This window comes from Paramisgurnus dabryanus, chromosome 4 (genome assembly GCF_030506205.2).
Source record: "Paramisgurnus dabryanus chromosome 4, PD_genome_1.1, whole genome shotgun sequence".
NCBI classification, from domain to species: Eukaryota; Metazoa; Chordata; class Actinopteri; order Cypriniformes; family Cobitidae; genus Paramisgurnus; species Paramisgurnus dabryanus.
The window spans coordinates 39617061-39633297 of NC_133340.1; the positions used below are offsets into that span (position 1 = coordinate 39617061).

The 16237-nt window shown below is 39.5% G+C and overlaps 1 protein-coding gene across 10 annotated transcripts in view; it reads left to right on the forward strand.

Annotated features, from left to right (window-relative positions):
* fat1a (FAT atypical cadherin 1a) overlaps positions 1–16237 on the forward strand; it is a 90899-nt gene that overhangs the window by 33870 nt on the left and 40792 nt on the right. For all 10 annotated transcript variants that reach the window (XR_010527715.1, XR_010527714.2, XR_010527713.1 and 7 more), the window contains exons 4-6: positions 6874–6935; positions 14586–14912; positions 15682–15892. Coding sequence is in view for 6 of the 10 variants with exons in the window: in XM_065254520.2 (XP_065110592.1) it covers positions 6874–6935; positions 14586–14912; positions 15682–15892 (600 nt within the window). In the remaining 4 variants the exon portion in view is untranslated. The remainder of the gene's footprint in view (positions 1–6873; positions 6936–14585; positions 14913–15681; positions 15893–16237) is intronic.

Here is a 16237-nt window from a genome sequence, read left to right on the forward strand (position 1 = left end):
ACCTACGTATTTCACACGCCGGAAATCTTCCCTGATATTCAATCTCCAAGTAAAAGTCCACAAAAGAGAACGACCTCTGATTTTAGATTGTACTATGTTCAGTCTTTATGCAGAATCTGTCCACAGGGTATTTTGTTTATTGTTTGTGTAATGTAATATATGCAATCTAATCCACCACAATAAAAGAAATATATATTTACCTTAAAGGGAAGTGTATCATGTTTTCCATGCTGGCATACTTTTTCTATCCCACTTTAATTTTCAGAAAACAACTGCATGTAAGCTATTCTTAGTTTCCCAAAAAGTCTGAGCTCTTTGAAAACATACACACAGCAGGTTTGTTTTACGAACCGGACATATCTTTGTGCTGAACCAATGCTATGAATTTGAGGTTTCAAAACTAAATACCACGGTTTTGCATTTATTACTTTCACTTGGTGGCATGGAACATGCATCACATTTGAATAGGGCTGGGTATTGCGACCAATTTGGCAATTTGATTCGATTCTTTTGTATATGGTTCCAATTCAGACCAATATTGATTAGTAATAAATTAAGCGTTCAGATGCAAAAGCCGCTAAACGGCACCTCAGTCAAAAATAAGATAATGATTGAAATCTCTCGGCACGTACTATATGTTCATCAAATACTTTAAGACCAAAGTAGGGTCTAGGGTTTCCCGCAGCACTTTGCAGTTCTGGCGGCCCGCCTAAGCCTACCGCCTTAACTAGGTTGTCCAAAAAAATTAATAAATAAAACATCTCGGAGAATAGCACGGACTTCACACTGCGAGCGTGCACGTGTGCTACACGGCCGAAATGAGATAAAGACATGGTCCAACTTGGATAGCTCGTTGATAAAACGCGTGTTCGTGAGAACTGCAAGTGGACATATGTTTTAGGTTTATTTAAGCCTGTTATTGTATTAGTCTATAGTTCTTGCAAATTCAAAGTAAGTTAGCTGGTGATTTTGTTGTTTGAGCAACCTGCTAGCTAGGTATGCCCCGCCCCTTTGATTTGCCATTCCCCCAGGCCCCGCCCAGCCGCCAACCCTACCATCTTAACTAACAAATTTTCTACGGGAAACCCTGTTGTCCATTTATTATGCGTACGTGAGGCGTGGTTACGTGCACTGCCGGATTCAGAAATACCAGTTCTTAAAAATGCAAATTAACATAAAAATCATGCCAGACACATTGAATCTGATCAGTACAAATCAAATTTTCATTATTAATTTTGGTTTTGCAGACAAGTAATTTATTTGATGTGCTGTCCCTTTAAGACCTACATGTAAAGTACAGATCCAATATTCTACTTACAAATACTATGTTTAACAGGATAATTGCAGCATTTTGAAATAGTTTCGTGTAAATATATCCGTTCAAGCGGATCAAGATTTTTTACCCACCCCTACCCTTAAAAGACAAGGCGGATGCTTTTATGGCACGGGCCAGTACATTGCAAAGAAAAAATAATAATACAGTCACAGCCTTGTACACACATGCTCGTACAGAGGTAGGAATGCAGCGATTTAGTAAATCCAGGTCGTCCCCATGCATGAGTGAGCCATGAGCCCTGGAATACTTTAATCAAAAAGAATGTTTCGAAAGAGACATTATCTGCCAGGGATTTGTCTCTTTATTCTTGTTCACCGTCTCTCTCTCTTCTCTCTCACTCACCCACACAGTAAATGGAGTTAGTACACCGAATAAAGCGAAGGTCTAAAAGCTTCACGTTAGTAATCTCAGTCGCTCTCAAATAGGAATTTCCCACTATCGTCTGCCCCATTTCTAGGGGCCTTGATTGCTAAATGCGGCGACTGAGCCAAAAAGCTGGATGGGGCTGATGGGATTTATACAGATGATTTTGGACTTATCCATCAAAGCATGTGAGAGGTCATAATGTAAGAAGTGCCTGGAGACATCAGCATTTGTTTCCATAAAAACGAATTGCATACTTTTTTACTTACAAACTATAGGTCGTCTGACAAATGCATGAATGTAAATCCATGTTGCGGTACCTGTTTGTTAAAAATTGTATATGCTTCACTTTCTGCACTTCCATTAGTAGTCCCTGTATCACACTGTTGTGCGATTTTGCATAATTGTCGCATCATCAACAGTCAATGAGTGCGTTTACGTGTACAGGATAAGCGGATAACTATCAAAAATCTGCTTATTATAGCTTATTACTGTTTCATGCGTTTACATCGAAATCAATAAACCGGCTATGCAGACAACTGCATTTACATGGGACTTGGAGAATTGTCAGGTTTCCCGCAGGCAGTGACGTCACCGCCTATAGTACATAATAGTCGTTTAAAAAGCCGACGTCATATCTGTCTTAAGTTACACTGTTGTATTTCGTCTCATGTATGCAGAACTTGTAAATGTAACATGAGCTTTTATTTTTGCTAACTGCTTTAGTTGAGCGGAGACTTTATGCGTTACTTTGTGCTTAGACATGCGCACATGCACAAAATCGAGAGAAAGCCAGTTTCGGGGGGAATGAGTAAAAAATGGTTCTGGCTTACGCTGTTTATGGGCTTTCCCCGATAAAAGAAAACTGCTTTACGCGTTTACATGACCCCACGTGTTATCAGTTTATAAAGCATAATCTGCGTAAGACTGTGCATGTAAACGCACTCAGTATTGCGCACATCGCTGCGAATTACCAGTTGCCAACGAAAACAAATGACTACCTCTTGTGAACGCTCCTAAACTAACTAGTTGACATAGTTGAAAAATAGTACAATTATTATTAGAATGCCTTTCAGCATTCGCAGCTTGACTTTTTTCGTATGCGCATGAGTGTGTGTGTGTGCATGTATTTCAGATGGGCTTTGATAGGCTTCATTGACTGTTCTGCAGGAGGTTAATGGCAGAAGGCTAATGTGAGGCTTTTTAGAAGAGTCATAAACCCAGCAAAGACCTTATTCTCTACCTCAAGTGTTACCCTTTTTTCTCTTCTCAGCTTTGAAAGGGCTACCATTCACACACACAGTATGCCTTAGAATCGGGAGGAGGGTAAGGATGGATTCGGGAACACTGCCCAGTTCTTCCCACTATAGTGCGCGTCTTTGTATACCCGCTCATTTGTCTATGTACCGTGGCACAGGCTGTTTTATGCTTGTTAGTGGGCAGCGATAGCGTTTCGCATATACATTTATCTTTGGCTGAGAGCACGTTCCTTTAAGTGTATGCGCTTTAACATGTGTTCGGGATCTTTAATGAGCAATGCGGCATCCGGGCCTCAAATACGAGGTGTTGCATTCCTGCCTGTTAAACGATCCTGCTTCTAAAGTCCATCAATGGTCTTCCGCCCGAGCGAGGGAAAGTTCAAGAGAGGCAGGATGAGAAAATAGCCCTTCTTTTTTCGACAGTGCAGAAGTGTTTTGGAGGAAAGGCAAGAGTGTAATTTGCAGAGGCTCTCCATTGCTCTTTTTTTGCTTCTTTTTCTCATTTCATCCTTTCTTTTCTCCAGAGGAGGCTGAGGCAGTGTGGCGGCACTATCATTCTGTGTGAGTTTCACAATGTGTTTACTGTAGGAGTTACAGTGGTTAGCATAGAGAATTTTAGCCGAGGGTCATGAGCTTGCACTCAGCGAGACCAGCTCCAAATCTAAATATCTCCGAATACAGAGTCACGGATCAAATAATGAAATCTTTGGGCAGAATTCATTTGCTTTCTCAGAAACAATGAGGCTAAACATTATCTGAGGGCTCAATTACTAATGAAATGAGGAGGCTGCAAACAAAGCATGATTCATATCAACTGCCAACCTTCAACTCATTGCCGAAGATACTTCATTCTACTGTCTCTCTCCCTCTCTCTCGCTCGCCTGCTCGCTCTCTCTTTCTGTCTCAGTGCCTTCCTTGGATATGCTTTCTTTCTATTCTCTGAGTTTCTTGTTTTTCTTTTTCCCAAAATGGCACAGCTATAATTTTCATGGCCTGGCTCAGCCCACAGTGTAGAAGACCACTGCTTTTTGGCCAGGGAAAAGTGGATTGTGGGTATGAACCATAGGCGTCTTTTATGCAGCTTGTTCTTGTGTGTCTTTTCAACAGCCGTACACCTCAGCCCTGAAATAAAATCCACTCTTTTGGAACAAGAGCCAGGTGAAAATGGCTTTATTTGTCTTGGTTCTTGGTTACATCACTACCATAGCAGAGAGCAAACCACTGGGTACTGCCCCATATCCATATCATTTTTTAAAATGTACATTTACGATCAAAGGCACAGCCTTGCAAAGTATAGTTCATTTGATTCGTTATGTGTACACAGACGTTCGACGCATGCACGTTGCGACAAAAAGCAAAGCATCTACTAGGCTACATACTACAATCTCCTATATGTGCATATGCAGTGCGCTCATACATTCTAATGACGAAATTTGCATCACACGCACTTGTACACAGACCCTCGTGGATGCGTATAAACCGGACAATACTTTTTGCTTTATATACAAGATGAACTAATAAAATGCTATTTAGCAAGCAGAGCAAAGCCGATTGCAATTTGGGGTGGGACACACCAAAGCTTTTTATGCGGCTGAATGTTTTTGCATCAGCTGAGCGCTTTGGTAGTTGTGATACTTGAGCTGTGAGCCGGTTGGTTGTTGTGATATTTGTCCCGCCCCTCCTCCACTGTAATTGGATATCAGTGTGAGAACTGACATTGACGAGCTGAGCTTTTCACCCAAAGTTGAATCTCTTTAAACTCTCAAAAAAAAAAAAAAAACGCAGAGCGCCGACTTTCAGCACAGAAAAAATTTGCCAGCTGCTGGCTGTTTTGAAAAATGCCGCGCTTCCATTGGAAACAATTGAAAACATGCACCAGCCGCGGGCGTAAAAGTTTTGGTGTGCATGCCCCCCTTACTGTGTATTCTGACTGATTTAAGAAAAAGTCACTTCCTTATAAAAGGTTCATAGGTTTGGTTTAAGCAGTTCGTAAATGGAAAATGTAGAAAATTTGTGACGTATTATTACTTTGCAATGTCAGACAGAGAACATTTAAATCAAATATATTTTTTGTGTATTGAATTATTTTCATTAAACCTGCTAACTAATACCGTTTCAGTTGGTCGATCCAGGTTCTTAATCCAATCAGGTCTATAAATGTAAATTTTAAAATGTAAAAAGATTCCAAAATACTTTCATTTAAACTTTATTTAAATTCTCATGCATGATTGAAAGTAAGAGATGGTTAGCAGCCCAACACAGATTTGAAAAGAAGCAAGAGGCGTGTTGCGGCCGTGCTATTTCTGCTCCATGCATGTGTCCCATCGATGGCTTTTGGTTTCGGAAATCCTTTTTCGGCACTAATCAGACATGGTGCGGTCGGTAGGCGTCTCTCGTGTGGCCAGGGCTGGCACTGTCCACCACGCTCTCTACCCTGTCTAATGTACCATTATAGTAAAGAGAAACACAAGTCTGCTTATTATCTTGAATCGAGACACTTTGTACAGAAACGTGCACTCATTTGTATTGTTGTTCTTAATGGTTTTCTGCCAGTTTATTCTCATTTTTTAGCGTTCAATGCTTGAATTCAGTTCCAGTTGGATCTCTTTTATCATGGATCCTATTTTGCTGTAATATAAAACCTAACTTAGCACACACATATGCAAATAAATAAAATCTGCTTACACATCCACACATGTGGTAAACAGAGTGATGGTTTAAGATTTCATTTTTCCCTTTAAACGCCTTTAGTGGTGTTAAAGTTGTTTGCAGTGATTGTTGTGTGGAAGGCTAAGCATGAGGTTTGTATTTTCAAGCAGTGTGAGCGTGTCTTTTATGCATGAGCATTTATTCAGCTTTACAACTGTCAAGAGGAAGGTCTGTTTCTGCTCTTCTATATCGCTGAAACCTCCATATTTATTTAGTGCTTATGCATGTGGGTTTACTTGACTCTGCTTTGAAGGGCAAAATTGTCACCAGAAGTTTGATAAATCTGCCAAAACCTCCTTTCAGAGACATCAAGGGAGAACATCAAGAGTGAAAATGATTAATAAATAAAGCAAATAAGTTTTTAAAAATGCAAGTTTGTCTCCAGAAAAACGCGATTATGAGATCGCATGATTCAATGCATAATCAGCCAAAGTCTGCATATTTATGTGAGTGGCAGCATTTTTTCAAATATGCCGCACTTTCGCCACATAAATTGCATATTTCCGCACGCAAAATATGTGGGGCTTGCCTGATTTCATAATCCCTGCATTTTCGTAGCAAAAAGTCACATATATCTTAGCAGAAAGTTGAAAAATGTTCCATTTTACTTCAAGCGCAGCCATTTCCCCTGTTGCCATGGGAACGTTATGAAGTGATGTAATCATGCGACATCATTGAAAAAGTTGCAAACCCCACAATGCCAATAAAACCATGAAGCCAGCAAATCAGTCTCATTTGCCAACAAAAATAATTGCAAAAGACTTGTTTGACTCATCAATCTTTTGTAAGTTTGAGCCATGTGTTTATTAAGGTCTGAAATAAAACAAGATGAGAACTTAAAAATTCCCAGCAATTTCTGTGATGTAGTATGCTTGTTTATCATAGGAAGTGATAAGAAATGACTCTTTGTATTAAGGTAGTAGTCTAGTGAGAACAGGGTTTTGGGGAATCACTTTTTTTCTTTTTTTTCATCCAACCGCAGTTTTTGCAAGTTCCCACAAATTCATTGCATAAAATTGCATAAAAATCCAGCATATTCCATCGCATTTTTTAAGAAATCGTGCCGCAAGATCAAGGATTTTTGCCCGCAACAATCACAAAAAAACTAACATTTTTCTGTAAGGACTGATTTTAAATAAAATGGTTTCGATAGGTACGGTGCATGCCAAGTTGCAATGTTTAATTATTGTACCCTTTTGTTTGCAGGTCTGGTCACAACCACCTCACGGAAACTGGACCGAGAGCAACAGGATGAACATATTTTGGAGGTAAAACAGCTTAATACTTGTCTTATAATTCATTTTTTTCAACCATACACTTGTCCCATAGACATAAATTAAAGGGATACTCCAGCCAAATATCAAAATTCCCCTATGATTTACTCACTCTCAAGCAATCTGAGATATACATGTCCATCATCTTTCAGACAAACACATTTGAAGTTATTTTAGGAAATGTCCTTGCTTTTCCACAGGGATCAGGGAATAACGTCTGACTTTAAACCCCAAAAAAGTGCATCCATCCTTCATAGAAGTAATCCACACGGCTCCAGGGGGTTAATAAAGGTCTTCTGTGGGTAATTGATGTGATTTTGTATGAAAAAAATCCATATTATAAACTATAATATCTAGCTTCCAGTAACAATGCCATCTTGGACTCACACGATTCATGGGAGTCACTGCGCAACGTACCTATGGCAACCAACGCTCACTACGCTAAAATCTTGTAAATTTAAGATAGTGTCGTTACCGGAAACTAGTTATTATAGTTTATAAAGTTTGAAATATGTATAATTTTCTTTCAAAATTGAATTGATTACCTGCTGAAAACCTTATTTTAACCCTTGGAGCCATGTTGATTACTTTTGTGAAGGATGGATGCACTTTTTCGGTTTGCTTGAGAGTGAGTAAATCATGGGGTAATTTTGATATTTGGCTGGAGTGTCGTATTAAGCGCGTCAATCTAGCTAAACTAGCTAAACTGTTAACAACAGCAAGGTTATCGCTTGGGTTGAATCTTAGGATACATGTTTAGTTGTAGGACATTGAAGTAAGTCACTTTGTATTAAAGCCTCTACCAAAAAGTCTCACTTTCTCCTAAAAAAGTTGGATTATTATTAGGAGAATTCTCAAGTGAAATGGATAAAAGTCTATAAAACAGCTTTAATAACTTATTAAAAGCCACAAGCTTGAGTTTGCCACCAAACTAAACTGCAAGCATAGGAGGGTTGAGAGGGGGATTTAGATATCCGGTGTGTGCGGTGGGTAGGTGTTTAAGTGGGAGTATATGTGTGTGTGTGTGGGGTGGTTTGTCTTTGTTCTCACTCAGTGTACCGTCTCGGGATTATGCAGGCCAGAACAGGAAGCATCACCCTGCCCTGCCAAAGTTTATACTTGTGGATTTTAATTGAGCTGCAAGCTTCTCTCCTTCTCCTCCTCGCTCTCTCTCAATAACTCTTTACTGCCCGCCCCTTATTTCTGCCTCCCGAAAAACGTAGATTGCCGAAATCACTACAAGTTGTGCACTAAAGACTTAAGAGGCCGACTCTCCTTTAATTATCATTATAGATTGCAATTGAAGATTGAATTGAGTGCAGTTCAGGGCCTGTGGCACGTTGTTTAATTTCGGCAAATTTATGGCAACCCCTCCCGTTGCTTTCAAGCCAGCTCTGCGGCTTTAATTGTATCGCGAATGGAGCAAATGACAGGAGGGATGCGGACAGGAAAGAAAAGCAAGGAGGTTGATACACCCTGAAGCATACGCTTACCCAGCGTCCATCCTCCCTTCCTCTCTGCATGCCTCAGTGATGTGAAGAGCTCCGCTTGACTTCAAAGCGAGGTTCGCTGACCGACAGACTGTAGGCTTGTAATTAACTAATGCCAATGATTCAGCAAAATATTAGTAGTGCCAGGTTCCCCTCAAGGTTAAATTTGTGGTTCTGGTTTTTAATTAAGGAAGCTTTCTTTTTTCTTAACTGTCAGAAGTGGAGTTTAGTGGTGCTTGTGGGTTTATTTATTTATGTTGAATACAGTATATTAGTATATTATTGTGACCTGGCCTGAATCTGAATTCATAATAACAAACACACACAGGTCTATATGGGTTTAATTAAAACAAATATAAACATATATTAGCATATCTGTAGACAGTCGAGGTATGTCTGGAGACTACATGTTTTAAATGGACTAGTCGTGAGTTGTTAGAAAAAGCTGGAGTTAATTAAAACCCTGTATAATTAGGCTAGTTTAGGGTCACGACCACCGGACTCAAACCAGACCTGCTTTTTAAAGGGGCACATGTACTTGCATTTTAAAATAGTTAAAAATGTAGGGGTCTCAAAGCATACTTTCAAAGTATTTTTAACCTGACCCGGCATCTTAAAAATGCAACATTAATGGCGTGAGACAGCACAGCGGCACGTCTGATGCATGTGTACGTAGACTGACAATTACAAAAAAGACTAAAAGCAAGACACATCCTGTGTGACTACACCCTTCAGACATATGTGTACTCCAAGCACAGCATTCCAAATTGGTAAAAACAGACACGTTTTTAACAATAATAAGACTGAATGAGTCTTTTTATTTTACGTTAAGAGACATACAAACTTTTAAAGGGAACATTGCTCACAGCTGGAGATTTGGAGTCAGACAATACTTTCGTTTAGATGATAGTTAAAGGCACTTAATTTGTAATGAAAGCGCCACTTTGATGGCTGTAGCACTGGCGTTTTAATTTGACCCACAGAAAGGGTTAATTGTAAGCTAAAAACCCACTTTTAAGATGTTGTGACACTAATTTCATCCTCTTTAAAGGATACGAAATACAGGCTAGTCTTGCGTATAAAAGTGACAATGACTTTTCTTAGTGATTGTCAAAATATTTTCTGGGACCGTTATGATTTCACGTTCAATTAAATTACCGCGCCGCTTTAGACCAAATAAACAAATGACCGTGAGTCGGGTTGCTTTTCACATGCATTCTTTCGGATCCTGTTCCTCTTGTTCTTCCCTGGCTCCGGTGGCCCACATCAGTAGTCATGACAACCCCAGCGATTTAGCCTGCTGTTTAGTCAGGGGTCCAGCCACAGGAAGCTCTTTTTGACATCGTCCCTCCAGGGGTCTCGTCTCACCAAGCCTCCCGCCCGGGAGTCTGGTTGTCCGTTTCCCAGGGGCAGTTCTCTCCTGCTGGGTACAACGCCCTTGGAGACTGTGAAATGAGCTGGTGGGCTCCATTAGGTTAGATGCCTGGGGGAGGGTTGAGGCAGTTGTACGGGGGCAGTGTAAGGGGGTTTGTGTATGCGAATGCTTGCAGTTTGCTAGAAGAGCGAGAGAGGAGATTTGGGACATGTTTAGGCATGCACAGCACGTCAGAGGGCCTGCTCTGATGGTCTTTGACCTTTGGAAACCAAACAGTGAAATGTTGCCATGATTCATTTAAGTTGACTTGCAAAGAATGAAGTTTATTCTGCCTGTTTGCAAAGTATTTGAATGCAGTTGCTGCAATTCCTGTACTGGAAGTTCAAATCATTTACAATTTTGCATTGTGTTAGCAATGCAATGGTCATGGTTTTGTTTTTTTGGGGGGTTAGGGACTTAAACAAATGCCAACTTTGGTATATACTGCATATAATACTGCAAGTTTGTGCTATGGACATAATAATGATTTTTTTTAGAAATGTAAAAATTGAGTAATGTAATTGATGTTTAGAGAAGACCTTGTATCTATTTATTACATTAAAATTGCCAACCAGACAATGCTGCCAGAAAACGTTTGCAAAAAGCAATACATTGCAAGCTTGCAAACAAGCAGTCAGCTCAGGAGAATCGGTTGTTGAAGCTGACCATGTCCCTTTTATTTAATTAAATCTGTTTGGCCAGAGAGCTTGGACAGCTTTGAAAATAAATACACATAATGGGTTTACTCACTGTTAACATCGAATGCTGTGTGTGTGTAACTACTGGAAAGTTTTTACAGAGTGTTGAACAGATGCTTTGAAGCGACTGTGCCGGCCTGTTATTCGTCTGCTTTCACTGTAGGCCGCAGTAATTTCGCATCGAATGTTACGCGAGTTCATTAGCGGGAAATAGTGTGTATGTCTGCGTCTCCCAGCGTGTTTGCATTCATCAGCGTATGCACCGGCGTACCATTAAGCCGCCTCAAATGGGCATTTTCCGAGATTAACTGAAGATATCCAGCGGAAATTAATGAGCTGGTTAACGCACACCAGCTGAGATTGGACACGGCGTTCTGAGCTTGAGTATATGCTCAACAAACCACCAGCGTCTGCTTAATGCTCGCGTCTCTGCTCATTTGAAACAGCTCCTATCCTTATTACAGTTCCTAGTGTTGACAAAAGTGCTTTGCTGTTAGAAATGGTGCGCATTTGCTAACTTTTTGTCTCCGTTTGTCACCGGAATGCTCTCAGAAGGCAATTTAACTAAAACAATCTACCCTATTTGTAGGATTAATGCCAAAAACATTTATGTTTTATTCAAACAAGGCAGTCCTTTTTGGAGAACAGTGTGCATGGGTATCATTTTATTTTGATGGACCCCAAATGTTGCATGTACATGCCAAATCACATTAGGGTATTAATAGACTGTCTGGTTAAGATCTTCCAACACTTTATTGTGACAAGCATTGTACTGACTATGCAAGTATATTTAAAGTTATACTATTAACTCTTTCCCTGCCAGTTGCCAGCACCAGTATTTTTCATGATTTTCACAAAACTTTAATGACTTTCAGAAAATATAAAATATAAACATTAGGGATGTAACGGTATCAAAAATTCACGGTACGGTAGTATTTCGGTATGATGCCCACGGTACGGTAATTATTGAAACTTTGCAGGAAGAAAAAAAAAACAAATGAAGACTTGGAAAAACTCCCATAAGTGTTTATTAAACAAGACTGAACATTACAATGTACAAAGTGTAGTGAAGTGTTTACAATTTTCATAAAAAGGACAAAAAAATTAAGTTTCATTTTAGTTTGTCGACTTTAAACAACTCCCAATCAGTCAGGTTTTAAGAATTGAGTGTAAGAATTTTAATTATTATTAAAATTAATGCTAATGCTTGGTACTCCTATGAAAGCAACGGTTGTGATTGTAGAATTAAGAAAAGATGATGGGTTTTAAGATGGGTCAATTCCTGAAAACAAAAACAACCCAGTAAAAAATGAAAATTGCTTACTTATTGTAGCTGGACTTAGAGCTGAGGTCCGCTCACTTAATACAGGGGCGCGTTTCCCAATCGGAAGTCTGCAGCCTCTATGGGTCGCATTTGTAGGCTGCATACGTAACGAAGACCGTCTTATTTCAAAATATTAACATTTTTCAAGTTGACTATTATTATTATTTAATCGTATATTATTGTAACACGCTTATGACTTGCGAATGTAATGCTCAGTTAACTTAAATACACCAGGCGTTTAATGACGGATGCAGCCTGCATATGCGACCTAAGGAGGCTGCAACCTTCTAATTGAGAAACGGCATACACACTCTGCTCATTCACGGATTTACTCACTCGTTTTTTGAATGTCCATCACATTTTGTCCTTCCTCGTTTCTTGTCACAGCGAACGCGAACTTTTTCGACACATCAGATTTAAAATCTGTGTTTCTTTTTCTTCCGCCATTGCCGCTCCACTTGTAGAGAGGCGTCAGAGTAGCACGCATGGGATTATGGGAATTGTAGTTCCCGCGTCCCTCCACTCGCTTTACTTGACCGGAAAAAAACTACACGTGTTGCCCGGAAGACCTTACGTTTTACCGATCATGTGACCACGGTGGTACCGGGAAAATCTTTTACCGCAATACCACGAAATTTATAATACCGTTACATCCCTAATAAACATAAAATATATCTGATAGAACAGACCCCCTGCTTTCAAACTAAAAACCCCCGTTTCATCCTATCTTTATTAGTTCTTTTTATCACCTCTCAAATATGGGTAGGTTTCTTCAAAAACACCAAATTTTGAGCAAAAAGCTGAGCTAATAAAATTTTTGCGAAGGACTTTCGATAGAGTTCAGATGCAGAGCTATGTTCAGAACATACACAGATTTCTTTCTCTTTAACATGAGGCATTACTTCCGGGTTGTAAAAGTTGTGGAAGTGGATAATATAATATAATATATTATGATAAAATATATTATATTATAATATAATAATGGATAATAGCAGTATTGCGGAAAGCCTGAAATTTTCGTCATTGGCAGGGAAGCGTTTTCTCTTCATTGACGAGTTAACTTGTCAGTGGCGGGGAAAGAGTTAACACTAACCCAAGCTGTAACAAGTACAAGTTGTAATACTTAGTACATGTTGGTGCAGTTATATATAGACAACAGAATGTAAAACAGGATGATCAAAATAAAGTGTAACCAATGCATGTTACTTTCTCAGATTATTTTGACTATAAGTGGCTGATCATTAGAGATGCACCGATTTATCGCCCAATAATTGGTATCGGTCGATCAAAGCACTTTTTCCACACAATTGGACAATAGTTTAACTCTTTCCCCGCCATTGACGAGATAACTCATCAATTAACTCTTTCACCGCCAGCGTTTTTAAAAAAAGTTGCCAGCCAGCGTCAGCGTTTTTCATGATTTTCACCAAAGTTTAATGCCTTCCAGAAAATGTTCTTCTTTAAATATATAAACATACAATATACCAAATGAAAGAACAGACCCTCTGCTTTCAAACAAAAAAAACCCCGTTTCATCCTACCTTCAGTGGTTCTTTTGTAATCAGCTTTTGAATATGGGTAGGTTTCTGCAAAAACACCACATTTTGAGCAAAAAGCAGAGATGATTAAATTTTTATGATGGACTTTTCATAGAGATCCCATTCAGAGCGATCTTTAAAACAGACACAGACATGCAGCAGCTTGCCATAGGGCAATACTTCCGGGTTTAAAAAGTTGCGGTATTGCGGAAAGACGGAAAATCTTGTCATTGGCAGGGAAGCGTTTTCTCTTGATTGACGAGATATCTCGTCAATTGCGGCGAAAGAGTTAAGCTCAGTAGTAGAGCATTGTATTAGCAGTGCTAAAGGATAAAGCATCTGCAAAATGCATTAATACATAACTACAATATAAATGTAAAATATAAAGTTCTTAACAATAACTATTGCATTGTGTTTTATTAAGGCCCTCACACGTAAAACAAAAAATTAAAACATGTTGCAAAACACTTCACATGGTTGTGTGGGTAGCACGATCGCAATATGTGTTCTTGATCAAATGATATATAAAGAAATGATCAAGCAAAAAATGTCATCCTGTAGTCAAACAGTGAAAAGCATAACAACCTGTTCTCAACCCCCGAAAGCCCCTTCTCGCCTTCTGTACATCTCTGAAAAGATTGCTTGACAGCTAAGCGCACAGGGAATTACTTCAATTTTGTCAGCCAATTGACTTGGATAGGAACACTTGCCCCGGTGTTCCGAACAGGAGATTTTTCTTTACCTCTGAACGGCGATTGATTGAAGCGCTCGCTATAATGAAGGTTTTCAATCACTTGTGTCAGATATTCTCGTGTTTGTTCTATTATTGTTCTTTGCACATCTCTCGGTTGTGCCTCTAATTGAAAATGTTCATTATGACACGAGTTCTCCCGGGTTTCGGGCTTATTCGACATGAAGGCAAAGAAGGAAACTAGAACTGAGTGAATGAAGCTTTCCACCCCCTCAATTACAGTCTTTTTTCCACCCCCCTCCTGAAACTTTCTTTCCAAACAGATCAAACTTCGAAGCTGTCAGGGAGTATCTGTTTGATGGATGGAAAATCATCAACCGAACATTTTCATGTGATTATAGTCATAATAATGAATTCAGGGTTTATTTCATATTTAACCATCTGTTTTCTTCCTCTTTCTTTTTCTCTGCCTACATCCGTTCCTCACAGATCACGGTGTCTGATCAAGCCGTTCCTAACAAGTCCACTACAGTTCGAGTCATCGTTAAAGTCTTGGATGAGAACGACAACAGGCCACAGTTCACTGAGAAAGTCTACAAAATTAAACTGCCCAAGCGAGAAAAAACGGAGGAGCGTTCGCTCAAGAGAGATCACGTGTACCGCGTCATTGCCTCAGATGGAGATGAAGGACCAAACGCTGAGATCTCCTATAGCATTGAGGATGGAGATGAGCAGGGCAAGTTCTTCATCGAGCCCAAAACTGGCCTGGTTTCTGCTAAGAGGGTGTCTACTCCTGAAGAGTACGATATCCTGACGGTAATGACGTCTCATTTAAATTTGTGTATAGATTTTACTTGGAAATGTTCGATATGAAAAACAAAGCAGTTAAACATCTTGATGTAGCAATACATTTTTTATTGCAAATAAATGTAAGCTATCTAGTTTCAATTGCGATAGTGGATGGTGCATATGCTAGGCACTACTTGACTGTAGATTTGAAATAAGAGTCGTAAACTTGAGATCTCTGACTGCTGGAAGTCTATCTGATTGTAAACTTTTACGAGCTTAAAGTCAACTTTTTGGCTACCCATGTAGCCAGTGAGATTCCTGCCTGCCAGACCACCCGTTGTTTCATTACCTGACATCTGTCGCGTTGTAAACGTCACAGTGACAGGTGTTCTGCTTTCCCACATTTAGTAGTGTTCAGCAAATTTTATCTCTTTGTTAACATCTGACAGGTAATATCTCAATAGATCACTGTGTAATTTTTTACGCCACTATCGGTACCAACTGAACTGCAAAAAATAACGACCGTTTTTAATCATATACGGATTCCCTACGAGCATGCATTGTTAATTTTTTATTGGAGTGTAGGTGCAGTATGTAATGACTTTGACACCGCTAGTAGTATCAGCTGAATTGGAAAAATAACAATAGTTTCCAATGATTTAGAGGATGCATTGTTTTCTCAAGGTTACTATTTGTTTCTGTATGTTTTAAAATAATCAATATATAAAGAAAAGAAAGAACATGCTTAGTAGGTGATCATTTGATGCATTTCTTCATATTTACAATTATCAACCAGATTAAAGCAGTGGATAATGGCCGACCCCAGAAATCATCCACTTGCCGCCTACACATCGAATGGATCCAAAAGCCAGAGCCGAGTGACGCCCCCTTGGCATTCGATGAGCCGTTTTACTCTTTCTCTGTCATGGAGAGCGACCCTGTGGCTCATATGGTCGGGGTCATCACCATGGAGCCTGTGGACTTTCCTGTCTGGTTTGAGATAACAGGTACGACGGTGGTCTTTAACGTTTGCATACTGTGTGTTGTTTGATAGCGTTTTAATGCTTAAGCTCGTGTCCTAATTGCTACTTGTTTTTTTAACATGCAGTATGTAAACTAAAATATGTGATTATATCTGCTAATGAGTCTCTGTGGAGGAAGTATGTGTGCACGACATAACCTTTATCTTTCTTTGTGTGTCAAAATACGAGTTAATAGTTTGCATCCTTTTCCTGTCCCTTTATCTTTTAACCAGTAACTGACAACCTTTACTTTCTCTCTTTCTGCCTATTTCCTCTCTCTTTCGGAATGTGTCTGGTTTCTTCTGCTTCTCTTTCCTCCACCTATTTATC